Source organism: Hippocampus guttulatus, chromosome 10, assembly GCF_054856545.1.
Source record: "Hippocampus guttulatus isolate MCC_2025c chromosome 10, RoL_Hgut_1.0, whole genome shotgun sequence".
Lineage (NCBI taxonomy): Eukaryota > Metazoa > Chordata > Actinopteri > Syngnathiformes > Syngnathidae > Hippocampus > Hippocampus guttulatus.
Window position 1 is genome coordinate 10,488,354 of NC_141270.1, and position 22,419 is coordinate 10,510,772.

Sequence of the window (22,419 nt, forward strand, 5' to 3'; positions counted from 1 at the left end):
ATATCCATTTATATTTACATGGCGCCTTTTCGTACTGCCATATCTTATTAAGCTGGTGAACTCCCTTTCCTTCTTATAGTGCGAACGCAAACCTATAGAAGATCAGCACACACACATGCACACCCACGCATTACCCTCCCTCCTATTTTTCCCAGCCTCCGCCCCTTCCACTCCCAACGATTATACTGCAGTGATTCTCTCAGAAATGACTTTCCATTTCATATTCCCTGCCTGCGAGCAGCGCCTCCTTCCTATTTGCAATGGCGACTTTGAGGCTGTCGCTGCCGATGTGCCGAGACGAATGGCCGACATATGAAGAGCATACGGTGGATTAAAAAAAACCCTAATCGAATGCCAGGGTTTCGTGATCTAAAATAACCGGACCGAGATTGATTATTTCAAAACTTTTTCCATCAATAATGTGACCTGTAACCTGTGGAATATTTTAGAGAGATGAAGAGCAAATAAACAACTGGTTCTGAACACATCCACATCCCGAGCTGTATTGGGGTGTCCACACCTGTGCAAGCACGTGATCTCATTTGTTTATTTTTACTTCCCTTCTTGAAAATATTTTATACACATCACAATATTAGTGGGAAAGGTTTTGAAATAGGAGGGGTGACATTTTTAGGTGTCTATAGACTGAATCTCGGACTTTCAGGTATTGCAAGTGGATCAGGAACGTCACCCCCACTTATTAGGGGCAATTACTGAATAGTAAATGTGGGTATAAAACTCCATGTGATAACGATGTGGTGCTGACGAATGTGGCCGTGTTCACAGGACAAGGCAATGCCAAACAAGAACCCGTGGGAGAGCTACAACCCGGCGTGCGAGTACCAGAATTACGCCACTATGAATGTACTAGACTCTAGCGCCAAGGACTCACTGGAAATGACACCTGCCGAGTGGGAAAAGTGTGTCAACCTCCCCCTGGATGTCCAGGAGGGGGATTTCCAAACAGAGGTCTAGAGGTGAAGATGAAAATGCAAACTCGGAAAGGAGGAGAGGACGAAGAAGAAAAAGAAGAAGAAGAGGAAGTGAGGTATTTTGCACTGAATAAAGCAACAGACTTTTCTAACAGACTTGGCGTTCATGTCGGGATAATTGGAAGCATGGCAGGGACTTTATGTGCCAATACAAGACTGATGAGAGCGAAAAGAGAGAGAGAGGAACAATGGGGAAGAAGGGACAAGGAAAACCATCAGTGTTACTTTTTTTGTATTCTCACTAGTGTACTTAGTGCGGGGCAGCCTGGTGTACAATATTTACCATCACATTGTTTCAAATTATCTTTTCGAGGAATTGGCAAGAATGCGGAAAAAAAATAAATATATATATATATCCAACGTCAAGAAGAAACCTCATAGAGCAAACGACACGCCATGTGGTCCCAGCTTCATTGGGTCTGGTTGCTAACTCGGCCCAGGAGCACAATGTATATATTTATGCAGGTTTTTAAAAAGTTTATAACAGTCCGTTTGGCCATTGCGACACTTTTTACTTTCTAGTATGAAACATGGGAGGCAAAGAGTATCTTTTGTGTCATATTAAAATGAATGTTTGTCCGGCTACATTCTTCATTGCTTTCAATGCAATAAAGATAATACTCACTTTTATATAAATAATATATTTCACAACTTTAATACTGCGGAACCCGCTTGAAGGATCCCCGGCAAGCTCTCCCATCTGCAGCCCTGTATAAAATAAAATTTAAAAAACAAAAAAAAAATAACAAAAAAAACAGGCAAAAAAAAAGAAAATGTTGTATGGTGTAAATAAACTTTTGTCTACATATGTTTTAATTGTGCCAATTTATTTTAATGAGGAAAAAAAATGAAATAATGCCAACCTGATCAAAAGTTATAGCGAAAATGTTAACATTTGAAAAGGAATGTAAATAAAAGAGGAAATATGTTCGTACTGCTTCAGATGTGGTGTCAAATTTGTTGTTTGCTTTTGGATTCACACAAGAACACCGTGAATTAGATTAAAAGGAAATTCCACAGCACAACGTTCGGTTTTGTACTCAAATAATTATGCTTTGAAACTTTTGCAAAGTTGTTGTTTTTATCCAATTGTTTCTTTTTTTTAATGCGGGGGATGCGTATTCGAGGTTTATGAGTTTTTTTTCTCCCCAATGCATTTCAATGTGGACAATTATATTCAGATGTTCACTATTTCAGTCCCTGTCCACTGTATAGATACATATACAGAGAGAGAGAGAGAGAGAGATGACTTTCAGCTCAGATTATTGTCACTCTTTCGTGTTGATAGTTTGCACTGTAAAGTTTACTGACATATTTAATGAGTTCATCCCGCCATCAATTTTTTTTTTACATTTTCATTTGGAGTGGAAAACATTCAGAAGGTGAGTGGGCTTCTTTACCACCACAAGGTTTCCCTTTTAAACGTTGATGGTGCAGTTGAGACGGACCACAAATGGGAAGAGGCGATCAGTTCTGTGTGGTGGGCAGCTCCGTGCACTGCAGCAACAAAAAAAGAAAAAAAATGGTGGGAGCGTGACCGAGGATCACCAAAGAAGAGGCTGCATGAGGACGAATGGTGTATTTTATGATCGACAATGTTTACTTGTCCTCACACGGACTGTTTGAAGGGCTCAAAGTCAACTTCAGGGACTTCCTTTCATTTCATTCAATCTCTTAAATGTCAGAAAATTGAGAACGTTTTGATTTGAGCTGTGTCGACACGCATCAGTGCACCTGCGTGATTTAAGTACATCAATTGTATTAAAAGTGTTGCGGAGACGAAACCATGAAAGTTTGCGGTCACACAAATCTGTCCTCTGAGCTCCAGGAAGCCATGACGGTGACCTTTGCACAGAACTGCTTTGGTGGTACGTCTACTGCAGCACCGGTTTTCTGGATGTAGTACAGCTGTCTTTCAGGCTCTTTGGTAGAATCCCGTGAGAACGAGGTGAAAACGACTATGCTACTAGAGATGAATGCAAGGATCAAAGTCTCTCGAAGGCTGGTTCAAAATCATCAAAGCAGTTACACTTGAAGCCCTTATCAACATACCCCGTTTACGTTTTCATCCCAATAACGTTCAAATTTCAAAGTCCCGATTTCAGTTGATTCATTTTCCATTTGCCGATTTTACTAACACCTTTATTACGTAAACGTCATTATAACGCAAAGGCCTTTGTTACAACGAACCGTGGGAAGCTAACTGCCACCGCGACCTTGCTTATGAATAAAATGTACAGTCCCTTCTCCCCCTCCGTTGCTTAGCAACGCTACAGATCGACTCGTACATTGTTGTGCTTCCGGAGGTACGGCGCGGTCCTGAGCACGTCGTCTGAAAAGCAAATCCTTCTGTCTGTGAAGGATGAAATTCTCTCTCATTTTTACACGTTCATGTTTTCACATCTGTAAATGTTCATACTGTATTTTACATCTGAATTGGCACCCATTTTATTGGAAACGGTTACAACAAACTACCATTACAGTATAACGTAAAGATTTGTGATGTCCCTTGAGGTGGCCGGCCATTTTATTGGAAACAGTTACAACGGATTACTGTTATAACGTAAAGATTCGTTATGTCCCTCGAGGTACGTTGTAACGAGGTTTGACTGCATTTGGTCGAAGAAAGTCAGAGAAATGCTGAAAAACACATTTCTCACGGGCGTGATATACGGGGATAGCTGTTGAGCATCGTGGCATCAAGCCAATTTTTTTGTCGGAGTGGTCTTATGTCAGCCGTTTTCAAGACTGGGAAATTATCCAGATTGTATTGAAATGTGAACTAAATGGGAAAATTGGGGTCCGCGCCAATTTTAGAAAAGTAGCGAGCAAGAAGATGAGATGATTATAGGGATGTGTGTTTAATAGTGTTGACTCAAGGTGGCATGCCCTTGAGACCACACGCTGGCCGTGTTGTTTGCGTGTTACTAAATCGAGCTGTGGATGCTGACAGACCCCCCCACCTCCCACCGCCCTGGGAGTGTATGGCAACCCACCCCGACCCCCCACCTCAGGCTGCTTGAACGCAGAGAGGGCCCACAGTGTGAATGAAACAATCACATTGGATCATCCCTCATGCTTCACTCTACTTCCACGGGCACCGCTAAGGAAAAGTGCTGTTTCATCAGAAGGTCCCGTGAGGTGAACTCAAACCTGTGGACACGCCGCAGGCCGGGGTGCGACCGCTGCATCAGTGTCACAATTTCAAAAATAAACAAATAAGATAAGATAAGATAAGAAAACCTTTATTAGTCTCGCAATGGAGAAATTCCCAATTCACAGCAGCAAAGTTATGAAAGCAAGAAGTAGAACAACAAAATATAGGAGCTGCTGGAAAGGCAGCCACTCTCGCGGCGCCATTTTGAAGTCAAAATAACAAAAATAACACAACACAACACATAGGACACAGACAGTCGTGCAATCTTCACCAATTTTCTGCATACACTTTGTTGTCTGAAGCAGTTATAGATGAAAGAGGAGAGGATCAAATAATGCCTTGTTGACCTTTTTGGCTTTTGAAATGATAGTGTCGTACAAAAATGGCTTGAAAATAGATCTTCACCCAACCTTGCTGCCAAGTCATTGGAGGAGAAATGTGTTTGGGTGGTTATGTAGTAAATTATGATGTGCAAAGGGTCTTGCTCACAGGCACATTTTCAGGAATAGACAGCAAGAAATTTTCTTGGGTGTTTATTTTCACGCTGAGGGGGTAGACAGGCACTCCAAAGGCCCTACTAGAAGAAAATTCCACACACAAGTCCAGGGTTCAAACCCAGATTCTCAGAACTGTGAGGCAGACGTACTAACCGGTCTCACATCGTGCTGCTCAAGTGTTGTTTCTCACTGCTGGGGGATGACAGCGTGACGCACTCTCCTGGCAGTTTGCTAGTGACTATTCATGAAAAAAAAAAAATCATAATTAAAAAAAAAAGTTTTATCCTTTTATCCCAGGAGGAATTTGTCTAAAAGATGACGTAGGAAGGAACAGATTTAATAAGTCTGATCTGTCACATCTCTGCTTTATTTTATGTATTTACCCCCCCCCCCCCCCCCCCCCCAGCGCTTATTTCGTTTATGAGCAAGCGATGTGGGGGCGGCATTCTCGTAATAAGCAAGCTTAAAAACGGCCTCACACAATACTTGGCGACAACGTGCGTATGTCACATACACTTAATTGAACAAGCCAAGCAAATTTCCAGCAAATCCACCACAGGCAAAGGCTGAGTGTCCAACACTAATCCAAGGATGGATGTGTTTAACTGTTATTTTTAGTTGATACATATCCACAGTAAGGGGTGAAATAAGGAGGCTTAAAAAACAAAACACCATTTAAATTGTTACCACATGAGATTTGGAATTGAGAGTACGTCAGGTATACCTAATGAGACCTAAAGACAGCATTCACTGCACCGTTTGATAGACACCGTCAATCATAGGAATCAGTACAGCAGGAATTTCTAACAAGGGTGCCTTTAGTACTGAGCTGAAATATATTTATTTATTAGAAATCTATCATTTTTTCATCTATCAATCATTTTTTTTACTCCCTCCCAGTAATACCGTATTTTCCCGAATATAAATCGCAGTTTTTTTCATAGTTTGTGACTTATACTCTGGAGCAATTTATGGGTGAAATTATTAACACATTATTATATCATTTCAAGTTATTTTCACATTAAACCAACACTTTAGACCTGAGGCCGCTTTAGACCTGTATTGATAAAACCACGATGAGTCTGATGTAAGCGACGTAGAAGAGGAAGCGCTGCATCTTCTACCTCCGGAGTTGGTGGAGTTGCTTTAAAGTGACACAGAGGATGAATATTCCATTGGATTTAGTGATTTGGAGTGACATTGATGGTTTGGTTAACTTGTTAGCATGTTCTTTATGCTATAGTTATCTGAATAACTCTTAATATGTTACTTTAACATACCAGGCACGTTCTCAGTTTGTTGTTTATGTGTCATGTAACGTTAGCATATCGTACACTTATTCAGCGTGTTGTTTTCTATTTTATTTTTATTTTAAATTTCCTTTCAAGATGGCATGTATGTTCTTGGTGTTGGATTTGATCAAATAAATGTCCCCCCAAAATGCGACTTATATATGTTTTTCCTTATTAATTATGCATTCTTTGGCTGGTGCGATTTATAATCCGGAGCAATGTATAATCCGAAAAATTCGGTACTTTTGTCACATTGTTGTTTGGTGTGCCGTGACATTTTTTTTTAAGTAGGTGGCTTGTCAATAACAACAACACAACAACAGACATATTTGAAGTCATTTATTTCGTCAAATCCATGTACCACTAAATAGTGGACATATAATGTTACTTGGTACCACATATCACAGCAGTCAATTCCAGCACGTCAATGAATAACTTGGGACTATTCATGGAGGAAAACATGCCTTAAATGATCGTAGCTGGGCTTCAGATCAGCATTCGTGCGTATTTGAAAAAGAATAGTCATATTCCTAGTGTCAATTTATTAGTGGATTGATCTTGAAATCAGCAACATGCATTTGCTTTAAAATGAAAAACAATACAACGATAATTAAAAATACCCCCCCCCCCCAAAAAAAATAGCGCATCGGTCACAAACGCTTCAAAAAATTGCCATATTTTTCCCCATGTCTTTATAATACAGGTAGTAAAAGTATCATAGAATCGTTTTCACAAGGACATTAAATAAAGTGTGACATGGAAAAAAAGCCAGCTTGAATGCGTCCAGTACCACTTGCCATTTGAGGACTTCTAAGTGAAATTGGTGACACAAGCAAGAAAGGTCAATATGAGCAATATACAGCATTTCATTTCAATGACAGAGACAAAAAAAAATGTGAAGTGAATTTCATACAGTAACGAACACAAGTAAAGTTGAAGGAATTTTAAAGCAGATGGGCAGCCATTTTAAGGGTCAAGGGCAGGGATTTCCAAAATGAGTTCTGGGACCCAAAATGGGCCTCTTTTTGTGGGGGGGTGGCCAATGGTCAAGAGCTGAAATATGTAAAAGACAAAGCATTTCATGGCAAATGGCTTTTTGATTTTGTTTCGATAAATTCATGTCTTTATCATTCCTTTATTTCAAAGCTATGGTTTGGATACTCGGAAGGAATCAAATTTTGGGTCTTGAGTTGAAAACGTTTGGTGGAGAAAACATTTCAGTAAAGGTAAAATGCACAATTAGCATGTAAGCGTTGCCTGAATTTCTACGGTTGTCTGTGCGTGTGGCTTTGCGGGACGTTCTTCTAATTCCAACATCGTCAGTCACGTTGTTTGGGAGCTGACCTCTTTCAAAGCTATCAAAATAAAATGGAAACAAATGAATGCCTTGCCAAATTGTACTTTATAGCCCCCTTAGGTTATGGTTGGAGGTGCTGCCCCGAGGGTGCGTGCGTATTGCACCTCAGTGCACATATTCATCATCGCTGACATCCGAGTCGTCGACCTCCACCTCGCCTTCAATCACAGACTTCTTCCCTCGGCAGCATGACACCACCAGGCCGATGAGGAAGGCCTAAGGGAGAGAATTTAAGGCACATGTGAGAAAAATGCTGGCTGGGGAGTGCTCAGCTAACCAAAAATCTATCGGAATGATCTATGCAGGAGATTTAACGTGTGCTTGGGGTGTGTCCCATTAATTCAAATAAGTTAAATAGTGCACTACCCACGCAAAGAGCAAATGGGGTTGTATTTGTCTCTAAATGTATCACGGGTGTATTTGCGATGCAAAAAAAAAAAAAAAAAAAAAAGGTTAATGTATAACGCAGAATAAAAGTCGATCATATTACAAGAATCATTTCAATCCATCCTTTTGAAATCGGCATTTCCTAAAGGTTGGGCAAGGTAGACATTTGAAATCTCATGTTACCCGATCTCAGAACTTACTCAGAGCGCGATCTTTGTAAAGCATGTGCAAAAGATGCCTGCCGTGGGCGTGCTACCTGTCAGCGTAAACATGTCATTCAGTCCACATATTTAGGATCTTAGTCAAAAAAACCTTGCTGTAAACTCTGGAAGGATGTAAGGAAGTAAAGAAAAGTAGAGAATTGCAGTACATGAACACAAAATCTACTTAGAATGTCAATATGCAGAATATATATGGGATCAGCCAAAAGTTATATCACGGTTTAATAGGATGCACGGGATTATAATCATCTTGTGTGGTTGTGAGTGATGGATCACTTTTACGAGCTTTACGACTCCTTGTCCATTGATCACCAAATGTATCCGAAAATAATTGTCGACTATGTATTTAGTGTGTACATACAGTGCAATAGATGAGGAGAAAAGAACAATGACAACTGACAGCCGCTGTTGTACTCCATCGTGAGAAGAAAAACGTACCCCAATAAAGGCCCAGTTTCCAAAGTAGTAGATGGTACTGAAGAACCAAAACTTGTGGAGGAAAAGATACGACCTGGTCACAATGCACTGGTCTGAAAAACAAATAAAACACAGACTACTTATTTTGCGCACACATTTTTCTTTCTTCTTTTTTTTTTAACAGCCAAAACAATAACCACGGGGGTGCTGAACTCCTTTGGAAAACATTGGCAATGCTTTGGATCAAGTTATTCTTTCATTCATGGAATTGCCCACCAGTGAAAAATGCAAACGGTGACCCCCCTCATCGTGTTTTTCTATTGTACTAGTGCTTAAACATGTTCACATACGTAAAAACAAATAAATAAAAATAAAAACCACGACACAGCATCACTACTCAGGTGGAGTGCCTTGGCCTGTTCTGTTAGTATCACTAAAAAGACAAGTAGGTCTTGGAAAAGAGCAAAATCGTGTCACTGTCAGTGTGAATGTGACTTTGAAATGCATGAATGTGCGGAGAAGTGATGCGCTGTTACTCACTCAAAGCATGGTTTCGCATCGGTTTCTCGGGCAATACGACTGCTTTTGGACTATTGTTACGTAGCCAAGCCCCCCCCGCATTAAATCTTGTACATCATGAAATGAAAATGGAAAGGACTTTTCAGAATGCAGCAGAGCCAGTACAAAGGATTCCAGGTACAGTGATTTAAAAAAAAATGAGGGGGGGGGGGGGGGATCTTCTATGAACTACGGTTTTCAACAGCCCTCGAAGAACTCCTAAATTGGATTCCCTGGATTCAAATGGTTATTACTGGATCTTGCATTAGTCTTACCAAGAACCCTTGATGAATGCCATTTTCTTCCAAATGAGTGATTTTCAGGAGCCAATAGTTCTGCGATTGATGTCTGCCTTCTAGGAAGACTTTCACAATACTCACTTCTAAGAGTGTCGTTTAATCTAAACAGATGACAACATGTTTCCATAGAGACAATAACAACCACCTTTGTTGATATTGACTGTGTTTCGTATACTTATCATAAATGGGCTGCACTTTTCGCTCCATCTGGCCTTTTTTTTTTTTTTTTGATACTAACATTGATCCAACTGCAGGGGAAAATATTCTCCGTATGAGTCCTTCTCCCTTTCTGTGTACCAATGGTCCTTGGCAGCCATGTGAACAACAAATCGTGACGTGATGTGTCACATGCATCTCCAATGCATGAAAGAGAAAGGCACTCTGCTTAAGGGCATAAGCGAATGTACTTGCTCATGGGAAAAATATAACATTCTGAGCATGCAGTATATTTGAGTAGCATTATGTGTGGTGAGGAGATGAAAGGGTCTTGGCTGTGCTTGAGAGCCATCTGGAACTCTTCTTCTCCGTGACATTTGTACATGTCTCCTCACACTACTTGAACCCCATTGAACAGCATAATGAGACCCTGACTGAGCCTATGGAATGCCAGCGGAATAACAGCGAGCGCCACATTGTTTATGCATGACAGTTGACGCCACTGGTTCCTCGAAAGTTGAACGCGCTCCTGTGATCACAGCATTCAAGAATGCACCCAAGTTTTCTGGAAAACTAAGCCTCTAAAGGCAGATTGGACTTCAGCTTGAACATTCATCGTGCATGACTTCACATGATAGTGTCAAAGGCAAGTCATTGTCTCTCTTCGAAAGAAGCAGACTCAACCACGAAAGAACATACACCAGAAGTTACGTCAGTCAAGTCAACTCGCATCCAAAGCAGTAAATAAGGCACCTTTGATACTCCAAGTTCAAGTCGTGTCTCGCTGCTCAGGTTTTTATGCTTACTCTTTACAACAGGAAACAATGTATCTTTGCGTTAAGCCTTTGTCATTCATGATTTATTTTGGACGATGTTATATGTATCAGTTTTGATCAATGTATATTGAATCTGTATGTTTTATGGACATTTTAGGACGGTAAAAGTTTGACTTTGAAAACGATTGTCATACTTCTATTTCAAATATTTACAAATACACCAAATATTAGATTTTATAGTCATCCATCCATCCATCCATCCATCATCTACCGCTTATCCGGGGCCGGGTCGCGGGGGCAACAGCTTTAGCAGGGAAGCCCAGACTTCCCTCTCCCTAGCTACTTCTTCCAGCTCTCCCCGGGGGATCCCGAGACGTTCCCAGGCCAGCTGGGTGACATAGTCTCTCCAGCGTGTCCTGGGTCTTCCTCTGGGTCTCCTCCCGGTGGGACATGCCCGGAACACCTCACCAGGGAGGCGCTCAGGGGGCAACCGAATCAGATGCCCAAGCCACCTCATCTGGCTCCTCTCGATGTGGAGGAGAAGCGGCTCGACTCTGAGCCCCTCCCGGATGACCGAGCTTCTCACCTTATCTCTAAGGGAGAGCCCAGACACCCTGCGGAGAAAACTCATTTCGGCCGCTTGTAATTTTATAGTCATATGCTACTTTATTATAGGATAGCAATTTATAAGGCCCCCCACACCCCCCAAAAAAACAAACATTACAATGAAAAATCAAAAACAAAAACAACCCTAACTACAGAAAAGTAATATTTTCTTAAAGGATAAAATAATACCGTATAAAAACACGAAGTATGTAATATTTGAAACTTATGTAGGACCAGTCCTAAATCTAACAAGGTCACTACAACTTAAGCTCATGTGGGTACACCACTCAAAAAGGTTTAACGTCAGAACTACGCAAATTTGCTTATTCATATTCTTTCTTTCACATATCTCTATTTGTCAGTCCCCATGAGGCACTTTCACAAATAATTGACCTGTTTTTATTTTCTCACAAAATGTTGACTAGTCTCGTGTTCTAAAAACGGTTAGTGTCTCTTTGACGAAACCATAGCTATTCTGTCGCTATCACAGTCAAGTCATCAAGAAAAAAAAACACTTTAAGGGTCATCAAGGTGAAACAATCAAACAGAAAAACTAAGTAAGTTTGGCAGGAAGTGAGGATGCCAAAGTGTGACCAAATATTCTTTCACTACGTGAAATTGTTAACCTCAGAGCGTGAGCTGCCGGGATTGTCGAAAACCGAGGACCCCTTGCATATCAAAACAGAAGAATCTGATGTCTTGATATACATACACAGAAAATAGAGAGCAGAACCTTTGGAGCTGTGAAGGGAAGAACAACAATCAGCTTTAACATCATCATCACCACCCCCTTGGGGGAGCTTGTCTATATTCATCTCGATGACCTCACAATTTTCCGCCAGAACTTGGGCCATCTGCAGCTATCCAGCTGCTCACCTGAACTCGCACTGCTCCGAGTGGAACATGCAGATGGTTCACAACGGCGGCGTGCCGAAATATATTATGATGTACACCGCTGACCCGCCTCACCTTGGAATCATTAGCGCACTCTGAGATGAGTGCGGGGCAGCTTGTGAGTACAGGTAATTTCACCTTGACTCACCACATCTTGGCGAGGCTCTGCCCCAAGTAGCACCATGCATTATGTACAACTTCCATCAAACCATTCAAATACGAGCACTTAAAATGTGCGCTTGAACAGACACCCACTCACTCACTCCCACACATACCTGTACATATCCTACTTTTTGTACAAAGTCTTACTTCAGTTTGGAACGTGCCAGCGTTGCTCAAAAGTCCTATCCCTATATTATCTTGGGCTGAATGGTGATCTAAATACCTTACGATCTTACATATTGGGACAAGGAGATGTGTGCGATGGAAGTGGACAAGAGCAGATGATCCTTTGCTATTTGAAAAAATATACAGCTGCAAATCAAATGAAATTTAAAGGTTGAAAAAAATAACTTTGTAGTTTTTACAAGAAAATGATCAGAGGTTTTACTTTTCTGAAAAATACAGTTATAATAACAGTCAAGATGAAAAATAATTATTAAAAAAAAAAGAAAAATTCAGAAAACTGCCCGAGCACTTTGTTAAAATAGAGTTGCCTAATGATGTATTAATTAATATTCATTAATATTGAACTTAGCAAATAGCAATCTCGAGAAAACGCCAGTTAGTGTTGCACCTTCTCAACTCGGTTAATGTGTTGCTATGGCAAAACAAATGGATACTGTAATGAGCCAGTTGAAAGCCCAGAAGTAGCAGTGTGCGCTGGAGTGCACCTTTGTGACCAGTTCATGACACGTTGTAAGTGGCTGTTACACAATCTTGTGCCACTGGCTCAACCACTTTCCTTTATCTACGCACACTTAAAATATTGTTTTTTTAGTCTTTTAGTCAAACACGCGAACATTACTGTGTTTCACTTCTCAAGTACTTCACACAACAAACCACTTCAGGACATGAACTGGAAGCTGCGATTACAATGATCTACCCAAATAATTATTTTAATTTGTTTTTACGATGGTCTGGGATGGGACGCCACTGGATTTTTTTCTGTGGGAATAGGATGGCACAGAGTTGGTACAAATTAATCACGAAAAATTAGGTATTACTGTATAGAGTATTGTAAAAATTCAAGACACCGCCGAGACCTACTTGAACTCTCATTCCAACATGTATACCTCCAAACTTTGTGTGTTTAAGACAGCACTATTTTAAAATGTAAATACTGTCAGTGGGCGGCCCGGCGGTGGAGTGGTTACCATGTCAACCTCACGGTACAGAGGTCATGGTTTTGATCTCGGCTCCGGCCTTCCTGTGTGGAGTTTGAATGTTCTCCCCGTGCCTGCGTGGATTTTCTCTGGGTACTCCAGTTTCCTCCCACATTCCAAAAACATGCATAGTAGGCTGATTAAACACTCCAAATTGTCCCTAGGTGTGAGTGTGGGCGTGGATGGTTGTTCGTCTGTGTGTGTCCTGCGATTGTCTGGCAACCAGTTCAGGGTGTCCCTCACCTACTGCCTGAAGACGGTTAGGATAGGCTTCAGCACCCCCCGAGACGCTTGTGAGGATAAAGCGGATCGGAAAATGGATGGAATTATTGTCAGTACTATTGATGTTCACCAAAATTCTCAATTGAATTCAAACAGTGCTTAAAGTAATTTAAAAATATATATACTTTACTCTCTGAGGGATTCTTTACACAGAGGTTCATTTCTGTGACAGACTTGCAATTACCCCATTAAATGAGAAGTGACATTTTCTAATCCAAATTAATAAAGGTGATCTAAAGGGACTTGAAATTGGACCATCGGCTTCATAAAATGTGTTTACATAATACTGACACTAACTGAATGATTATGCTAATATCTACATAGTCTTCAGTGGTCGATGAAAGTAATAAATCAAGGACCTAATTGGGTGTTAAATAAATAAATAAAAGCCATATACGCGCATACTGATTTAGAAAAAAATGTATAGGACATGGGCGGCCCGGTAGGCCAGTGGTTAGCACGTTGACTTCACAGTGCGGAGGTACCGGGTTCGATTCCAGCTCCGGCCTCCCTGTGTGGAGTTTGCATGTTCTCCCCGGGCCTGTGTGGGTTTCCTCCGGCTGCTCCGGTTTCCTCCCACATTCCAAAAACATGCATGGCAGGCTGATTGAACACTCCAAATTGTCCCTAGGTGTGAGTGTGGGCGTCGATGGTTGTTCATCTCTGTGGGCCCTGCGATTGGCTGGCAATCGATTCAGGGTGTCCCCCGCCTACTGCTCGGAGACAGCTGGAATAGGCTCCAGCGAGGATGAAGTGGTTCGGAAAATGAATGAATGTATAGGACATTTCACACAAAGCTATACCACATATTCAAGCTACATGTATTTAATTCTCACAGCATTAAGTAACCTGTATGATAATTAAATAATTATTATGTGTTGTATAAAATCTAAATGTGGATTACACATACATCTAATTTTTACAGGCAACCAAATATAAGAGAAAATGAAGATTCCAAGTCTGTAGATTTTAAAACAAACAACTGTGCCCAAAGCATTTGACAGACACGATCCATTGTCTGGACAAAGGAAAATTATTTTTTGATGGCGTTGTAAGAGCCTCTCCTTCTCCATTTTGAAACTTGCCTGACACTTTCAAGACGACATAAAATTCCAAGCAGCTTTCACACAAAGATGTTCTTACAATGTTGTAGCAAATTTCAAGTTGCTAGGAAACAGACAAGGAAGAAGGGGACACCACACTTCAAAAAAAAAAAATAATAATAATCATAATAAATTCACTTTGCGTGTATAACAAGACAAAATAGCAGAGATAAAAGGGCATAGGTGCACCTCAAACAATTTTAACAATACGTGGTCACCTCAAAGAATAAGTAATGAACCCTTTGGATATTATGAAAAAAGATTTAGTCTTGAGTGAAAGAATGCAGAATGTCACTGAGATCACTGCTTGGTTCGTATGTTCAAGGTGTTGTTGAAGTTTTAATGCAACCTACTTTTTAATGCAGCATACCTTTAAAGATAAACAAAAATGGATGGATGGATGAATGGGTGGGTGAACCGTTGTGTGGTTCATCATGTTGTGATCTGTTGTGATCGTATCAAGATACATGGACTTATACGGCAGCTATAAGAAGTCGTGACTTCAATAAGACCGAAGCAACGACGCTGTGAACAGGTGACTGTGACTTGAATTCATTTGAGAGACTTTGTCCAATCGCTCTCTTTAATTGACACATTTAATTTTCACACTGGAGGAACTTGTAGATATGAAGAGCACTATCTAGGATACATCTGACACTGTCCTGTAATCATGCACTTTCTAAAATAACAAGCACTTTTGAGGACTTGGAGCCTACATCGACATGAGCATTGTTGTTGAATCAGAGGAGATCAGATAATTTATTTGGGCAAGGATTATTTGCTTCAATGTGGAATGTGGCTGCTTTACTTTACAAGAGAGAGCGAAATTGGTGTAAATACACGCCAGATTAATGTGAACAAATCATAATCTCCCTTTCATTGATGGGAGTCACGCTAGAGACTGCAGTTTCTATTTTCCTCTTGGAAAAAACAATAAGATGCATCATCTTTTGAGGTGAAGATCAATTAAACTTTGATCCATCTTAATCAATAGTACTTTGTTTTTCTTTATAGCCCTCCGATACAAGAGAAGTCTGCATCAATATACTGTATGTATATTATAATGGAATCCCTAGTTAAGAGTTAAATACATATTCAGTACAAAATCATGCTTAAAATATTTGTGTTTATGAGAGTGAGATGTCAAACATATGAAATTACACATTTATTCATGACCTGTCATATTTTTTAACAGGATGGGAATCAGGACAGTTTATTAAAATAAGGAAAAGGACCCAGCCTATTATCAAGCATACTTGTACTTGGTTGATACACTATAAGTTTTCACTCACCTGCGTTGACTCACATATGAATTTAAGTGACACCTCATTCTTAATCCAGGGATTAAGAAATGTTGGTCCACATTTTGTGGCTAAAAAAGCTTCTTTTCATCCAAAAGGTGTTCCACTGGGTACAATTCTAGACCCCGTCCTATTCCAACATGAGTGTACATCAGTGCACAAAACAAGGTTCAAAAAGGTATTAACTCATTCAGCGCCAGCTATTTTCAGATCCTCCTTTACACTAAATCTCTACAAAAAAAGATGTCCTTGGGATTGAAATGAGGGTTTGGTGTTGATTTGAAACCAGACAGATTGAAAATGATCTGTTACTGAAGTAAGTATGTTCATATGTGAGTAACAGCAGATCAGTGAGTGCTTTGGGCAATATAGTGTATTCCGAAACCTTAACTGAAACAATTACTGAAATTGTATCATAACCACTTTGTGTGACTGGGGCATTAGCCGGATAAATAATTCATAGTTATGAAGCTCCCTGCTAAAATGTACTGTACAGTTTCGTGTTTTTGTGACTGATGTGCTTGTAATAGGTGCTGGCATTGTGACAGCAAGAGGTTACATATCGCATTAGTAAATGGTTGTCCTTGTGATTATTCTCTTTAATAAATAATGGACAGTGATAAAGATTGCTGAACAGTGTTCAACATGAAATGGCTCTGTTGTACACTGGCCTTGCTCTCTTACACTCAACTTGTGAGGAATGAATCTTTGATAATGTATAGTGGGATGCTGCAGCATCTCACTATTAGTCCGTTGCTACCTTACAAGCATAAACGACACACTCACCCTCAGGCGCGTTGGCATCACAGATCCTGGTCGTGCTTACTGAAGTGTTGCCTGACGTAAGGCCTTTTGAAGGACTCTTGAGAAGGAAAAAGAAGAAGCACACCAAGGCAAAATTCACAAATCTGTTTGGAAAAATTCTTGCAACTGTATTTATAATATCAAGAAATAGCCAGAAGCAAAAACAAATCGGAAGGAAGATGATTCAATGCAGATTTTTTTTTTTTTTTTAAATCAAGTGACAGAAAGCACTAGGAGAAATTTCACAGGCAAACATGTTCTGGAACATTAGAAATGTACCCAGGTGTAAAGTGAACATAAGTGGCTTCAAATAACAATTCATTTTATTAGACTTGAGTGTATTAATGCCTTAATATTTTCAATACTAAACATGAGTTTACCAGAACGTTCCAGTTAACAATCCAACAAGAACTACAAACGGACTCTGTGGAGACCACATATCGGCCTATCTGGAATCATCAGCAGAGGCTCATCAGGGAGACCAAAAAAGGAATAAGTGGGATGAAGGTAAGCAAACAGCTATGCTCACCTCTATGAGATATTTTTGGCTGCCATACATGACGTATTGAGGGGCAAGACTGTAGATCATGTAGCTGGTATGGAGAACAATCAAAAGCAAAATCATGCAGAGGAAGAGGAGAGCCTGGGGACGAGTTCTTTTAGGTCGGATTTTGTACAGCTGGAGAGGAAAGAAAAGATACATTTGAAAATGCATGTGAGCATCAATATAAAAAAAAAATATATATGAAGAGCTATTGTCCGCATTTACCCTTATCCAAAAGAACCAGATGCCCATGTTGCGAATACCCGCCATGGATGTAAGCACAAAATACATTGTGATGACTGTAATCAGGATGTAATCCAATGGAAATACCTGTAAGGTCATGATCAGAGAATAAAGACGTGATCACTTTGAAAAGGAGAGTACTTTCAGACCACCATATCAACATTTTTTTAACTGATTAATGACTTAATAACTTCAAATCAGACGGGATGAACAATGAAAATCGGGCACCATCCATAACTAAAGGAAAGAGTAAAATATCTCATTAAGTGCATCTTAACTGAGGATAATTGTGTCTGGTACATATGAGACGAGTGGATACTTACAGGTTGTAAGGCTAATAAAAGTTCATTCAAAGGATTGGTTAGATTGGTGCCAAAGATTATAAAGCCAGAGCTCATGCCAGCAGAGTGAAGAGCTTTATCCAGACTGAAAGAACAAAACAAAAAAAGAAAATGAGTAACTACAGCATAGGTGTCAAACTCAGGTCCTGGAGGGCCGCTGTCCTGCATGTTTTCCAAGTCTCCCTGTTGCAACACACCTGATTCAAATGAACAGGTTCAATATCAGGCTTCCACAGAGCTTGCTGATGACCTGATCATATGAATCAGGTGTGTTGCAACAGGGAGACTTGGAAAACATGCAGGACAGCGGCCCTCCAGGACCTGAGTTTGACACCTATGAACTACAGTTTTGTGCACCATGAAATGCAAAACTTATAAATGTTTAAGGGTCATTTTTAGGTGAAGACACATTCACGTCACATTAAAACACAAATATATCTATCTTTTTTTTAAATGACTTACTTTGAAATGAACAGTGCAACAGAGAACAGCAGAGCCACCAGGATAAAGAAAATGCCCAGTATAATCTGCACAGAAAAATAACAACAACACAAATTTAACATACTCAGCCAATTCTATTGCTTTGAAAAGCATCAACTGGCCCATATAAATCGATCATGTCTTATGTGTAGGCAGAACCATATGGCTTGGCTCTCCAGTTTGAAAATGATGCCAAAGGTGACAAAGGGACGCAGCGGTGCAGCCCAGACATGAGCATCGAGCTTCAAGCTTGGCAGTTTAACGGCAGCCAAAAAAGCAATAAAGCTTATGAAATGCTTGAGGGACATTTCATATTGAAAAAATATTGGGCCTGACAGGAATATGAAATGAATGGGCAACAGTTACGTCAACGTATAGAGTTTGATTTAAACAATACTTAATTTAATGAAGTGTGGGTCCATTGTAATCAAAACAAAACAAGCTTATCTTTGGTGTCTGACTGCCAAATGGCCAGCTGGTCACGACTCACTAGGAGAGCGCTTCAAAAATTGTAAGCGGGAGAGAAAAAAAATTAAAACTAAAAACAAATATTCATTATTAATTGTAAATGGATGAATGGAAGTTTTTTTTTTGTTTGATTCAACCTGTAGAGATAAGGCAATGATGGCAGTATATATTACTATGACCTTTTAACACGGGTGAAGAGGGTTCGAGTGTCTTGCAGTGCGCAAATGCACAGGCTTTTTACCACTTTGTTTTAGTGTTGGTTGCGCAGCAGGCGCATCAGGTGTGAGTGTGTGCATCGATGGCTGTTAGAAAGTGCTCTATAAATAAATTTGAGTTGAGTTGAGTGAATAACTACCGTATTTCTCGCACTATAAGGCGCACCTAAAAGCATTCAATTTTCACAAAAGCTGACGGTGCGCCCTATAATCCGATATGCCTTATATATGGTGTTATAGTCTCTTTATATCCGCAACTAAATTGTTTCCCTGTTAGTGTTCCTATGCCATCTAGTAGTGATTATTAGCAGGAACCAATTGTAAGCTAAAAGGGTTCTGCCCGAAAATAATTGACACGTGCATTCTCCAACACACACTCAGACAGACAACTACTTTGTGAGATCTACGCAGCCATTATGAAACGAAGAGAATACCAAAAGCATTGTTAACTGCTGACTAAACGACGGAAGAAGGAGACAAGCAAGCCTTCTAAGGATATTTAGCCCCTTGTGAATGTGAGCCTACAATGTTTGTGTGCCTTTTAGTTGAATCAATTGTCTTCCTAACTTTTGTCTTTCATTTATTGTTTTGTAATGCCATTTGTATTTATATGTTTCATGTCCGTGTTTGTGGCCAGTTCTCATGGCTTTGTTACAGCTGCAGCGGTTGTGAAGGCGCTATATAAATAAAGCTGTATTATATTGTATTCCCTTTAGTGTAGGTACATCTAGTGGATGAATAGCACAACCGCAGCCACTATTGTAACCTCTATTCTATGTGCCTTATAATGCAGTGCGCCCAATATATGAAAACAGTTTTAAAATGGGCCATTCATTGAAGGCGCGTCTAATAATTCAAAGTGCCTTATCGTGCAGAAAATACGGTATTTGGACAGTTATCTAGGTTACAAGCTGAAGATGTAAGACACACACTCTTAAATTCTACTCCACAGCTATTGTTATGAGGTCTCACAAATATGTTGTCCATCATATAGTCTGCAGCAGATGTGACGTGATGGATAGTATCGCCAATCTGTATGGATCAGTTTTAGGGCATCTTTTATGTATTTGCACTTCTCGAGTGGCATTGTGGTATTTTAATGCACCAGGGTCAGTTTGAGTTAGATTAGTTGTGCTATTTGCATAATGGATAAACATGGGAGAATGTAAATAAAGAAACCAGGGGACCAAAAGACGTTACCTGAAAAATGGGAAATTTTCTCAAAGACAAATACAGCGGAGCTAAAAGAGAATCTAGAGCAGTCCACTTTGGAGTATAGGGAAAATGCTCACATTGTCAGATTTATATCGGGTATGCTGGAGCAAAACATAATATTAGAAACCAATTGTTCCGAGAGGAAATCAGCAATCCCAATCAATCATGAAAATTAAGTCTGGAAAGATGCGCATACACACACACACACACACACACACACACACACACACACACACACACACACACACACACACACACACACACACACACACACACATATATATATATATATATATATATATATATATGCGCATATATATATATATGCGCACACACATGCACACACACATATCATGTATTTATTTTTTAATTATCAAACAGTTCACATGGGGACAGATTGTGAATTTTATACTGGTGATTTATTCTAAAAATCCGCCTTACCTTGAAAGGTCTGAGAGCACCACCCATCTTGTTGCAGCAGGTCCTCTCTGCAATTTCCAGGTGCCTCCCTCTCCGTTGTAGGACCAGCAACTTTCCTTCGAGTTCCTGCAGATTGCGTCTGTCCCGTGATGACAAGGGGCGTCCATCTTGACACTGAACACAAGACAAATTTCATTTCAAAGATTGTGATTACTAAGAGGTCAGTCAATAAAATTGTTTTCTCTGTACCTGTGTATAATACCGTACCCTGATTTGGTGGTATGCATTATTATTATCTGGTTAAATTTGTCCAAGTGCATGCTTTTAATGCTCCCATTACAGTCTCACAATATACTATAAAGCATCCATCCATCCATCCATCTTCTACCGCTTATCCGGGGCCGGGTCGCGGGGGCAACAGCTTTAGCAGGGAAGCCCAGACTTCCCTCTCCCTAGCTACTTCTTCCAGCTCTCCCCGGGGGATCCCGAGGCGTTCCCAGGCCAGCTGGGTGACATAGTCACTCCAGCGTGTCCTGGGTCTTCCTCGGGGTCTCCTCCCGGTGGGACATGCCCGGAACACCTCACCAGGGAGGCGTTCAGGAGGCATCCGAATCAGATGCCCAAGCCACCTCATCTGGCTCCTCTCGATGTGGAGGAGAAGCGGCTCGACTCTGAGCCCCTCCCGGATGACCGAGCTTCTCACCTTATCTCTAAGGGAGAGCCCGGACACCCTGCGGAGAAAACTCATTTCGGCCGCTTGTATCCGGGATCTCGTTCTTTCGGTCACGACCCATAGCTCGTGACCATAGATGAGGGTTGGAACGTAGATCGACCGGTAAATTGAGAGCTTCACCCTTTGGCTCAGCTCCTTCTTCACCACGACAGACCGATACAACGTCCGCATCACAGCAGACGCTGCACCGATCCGCCTGTCGATCTCTCGCTCCCTCCTGCCCTCACTCGTGAACAAGACCCCAAGATACTTAAACTCCTCCACTTGGGGCAAGATCTCTCCCCCGACCCGGAGGGGGCACTCCACCCTTTTCCGACTGAGGACCATGGTTTCAGATTTGGAGGTGCTGATTTTCATCCCAACCGCTTCACACTCGGCTGCGAAACGCTCCAGTGAGAGTTGGAGAGCCCCGTTTGAAGGAGCCAACAGCACCACATCATCTGCAAAAAGCAGGGATGCAATACTGAGGCCACCAAAACGGACGCCCTCAACGCTTCGGCTGCGCCTAGAAATTCTGTCCATAAAGATTATGAACAGAATCGGCGACAAAGGGCAGCCTTGGCGGAGTCCTACCCTCACTGGAAACGATTCCGACTTACTGCCGGCAATGCGAACCAAACTCTGACATCGGTGGTATAGTGACCGAATAGCCCGTATCAGGGGGTTCGGTACCCCATACCCACGAAGCACCCCCCACAGAACTCCCCGAGGGACACGGTCAAACGCCTTCTCCAAGTCCACAAAACACATGTAGACTGGTTGGGCGAATTCCCACATACCCTCGAGGACCCTGCTAAGGGTGTAGAGCTGGTCCACTGTCCACGGCCGGGACGAAAACCACACTGCTCCTCCTCAATCTGAGGCTCGACTTCCTGACGGACCCTCCTCTCCAGCACCCCTGAATAGACCTTACCAGGGAGGCTGAGGAGTGTGATCCCTCTGTAGTTAGAACACACCCTCCGGTCCCCCTTTTTAAAAAGAGGGACTACCACCCCGGTCTGCCAATCCAGAGGCACTCTCCCCGTTGACCACGCGATGTTGCAGAGGCGTGTCAACCAGGACAGCCCCACAACATCCAGAGCCTTGAGGAACTCCGGGCGGATCTCATCCACCCCTGGGGCCCTGCCACCGAGGAGCTTTTTAACCACATCGGTGACTTCAACCACAGAGATAGGAGAGCCCACCTCAGGGTCCTCAGACTCTGCTTCCTCCAAGGAAGACGTGTTGGTGGAGTTGAGGAGGTCTTCGAAGTACTCTGCCCACCGGTTCACAACGTCCCGAGTCGAAGTCAGCAGTGCCCCATCCCCACTGTACACAGTGTTAGTGGTGCACTGCT

General features: G+C 41.4%; 2 protein-coding genes across 5 annotated transcripts in view; one reads left to right on the forward strand and one right to left on the reverse strand.

The window, feature by feature from the left end:
- adgrb3 (adhesion G protein-coupled receptor B3) overlaps window positions 1–1,934 on the forward strand; it is a 122,603-nt gene extending 120,669 nt beyond the window's left edge. For all 4 annotated transcript variants that reach the window (XM_086121746.1, XM_086121747.1, XM_086121744.1 and 1 more), the window contains one exon: window positions 787–1,934. In XM_086121746.1, coding sequence (XP_085977872.1) covers window positions 787–975 — 189 coding nt within the window. In that variant the 3' untranslated portion in view covers window positions 976–1,934. The remainder of the gene's footprint in view (window positions 1–786) is intronic.
- A 4,328-nt stretch (window positions 1,935–6,262) lies between these two features.
- Window positions 6,263–22,419, reverse strand: part of lmbrd1 (LMBR1 domain containing 1) — a 40,113-nt gene continuing 23,956 nt past the window's right edge. Inside the window, exons 9-16 of the mRNA XM_086122460.1 lie at window positions 20,372–20,524; window positions 18,015–18,079; window positions 17,535–17,637; window positions 17,194–17,298; window positions 16,954–17,103; window positions 16,407–16,482; window positions 8,342–8,433; window positions 6,263–7,511 (exon numbers count right to left, since the gene is read on the reverse strand). Coding sequence (XP_085978586.1) covers window positions 7,401–7,511; window positions 8,342–8,433; window positions 16,407–16,482; window positions 16,954–17,103; window positions 17,194–17,298; window positions 17,535–17,637; window positions 18,015–18,079; window positions 20,372–20,524 — 855 coding nt within the window. The 3' untranslated portion in view covers window positions 6,263–7,400. The remainder of the gene's footprint in view (window positions 7,512–8,341; window positions 8,434–16,406; window positions 16,483–16,953; window positions 17,104–17,193; window positions 17,299–17,534; window positions 17,638–18,014; window positions 18,080–20,371; window positions 20,525–22,419) is intronic.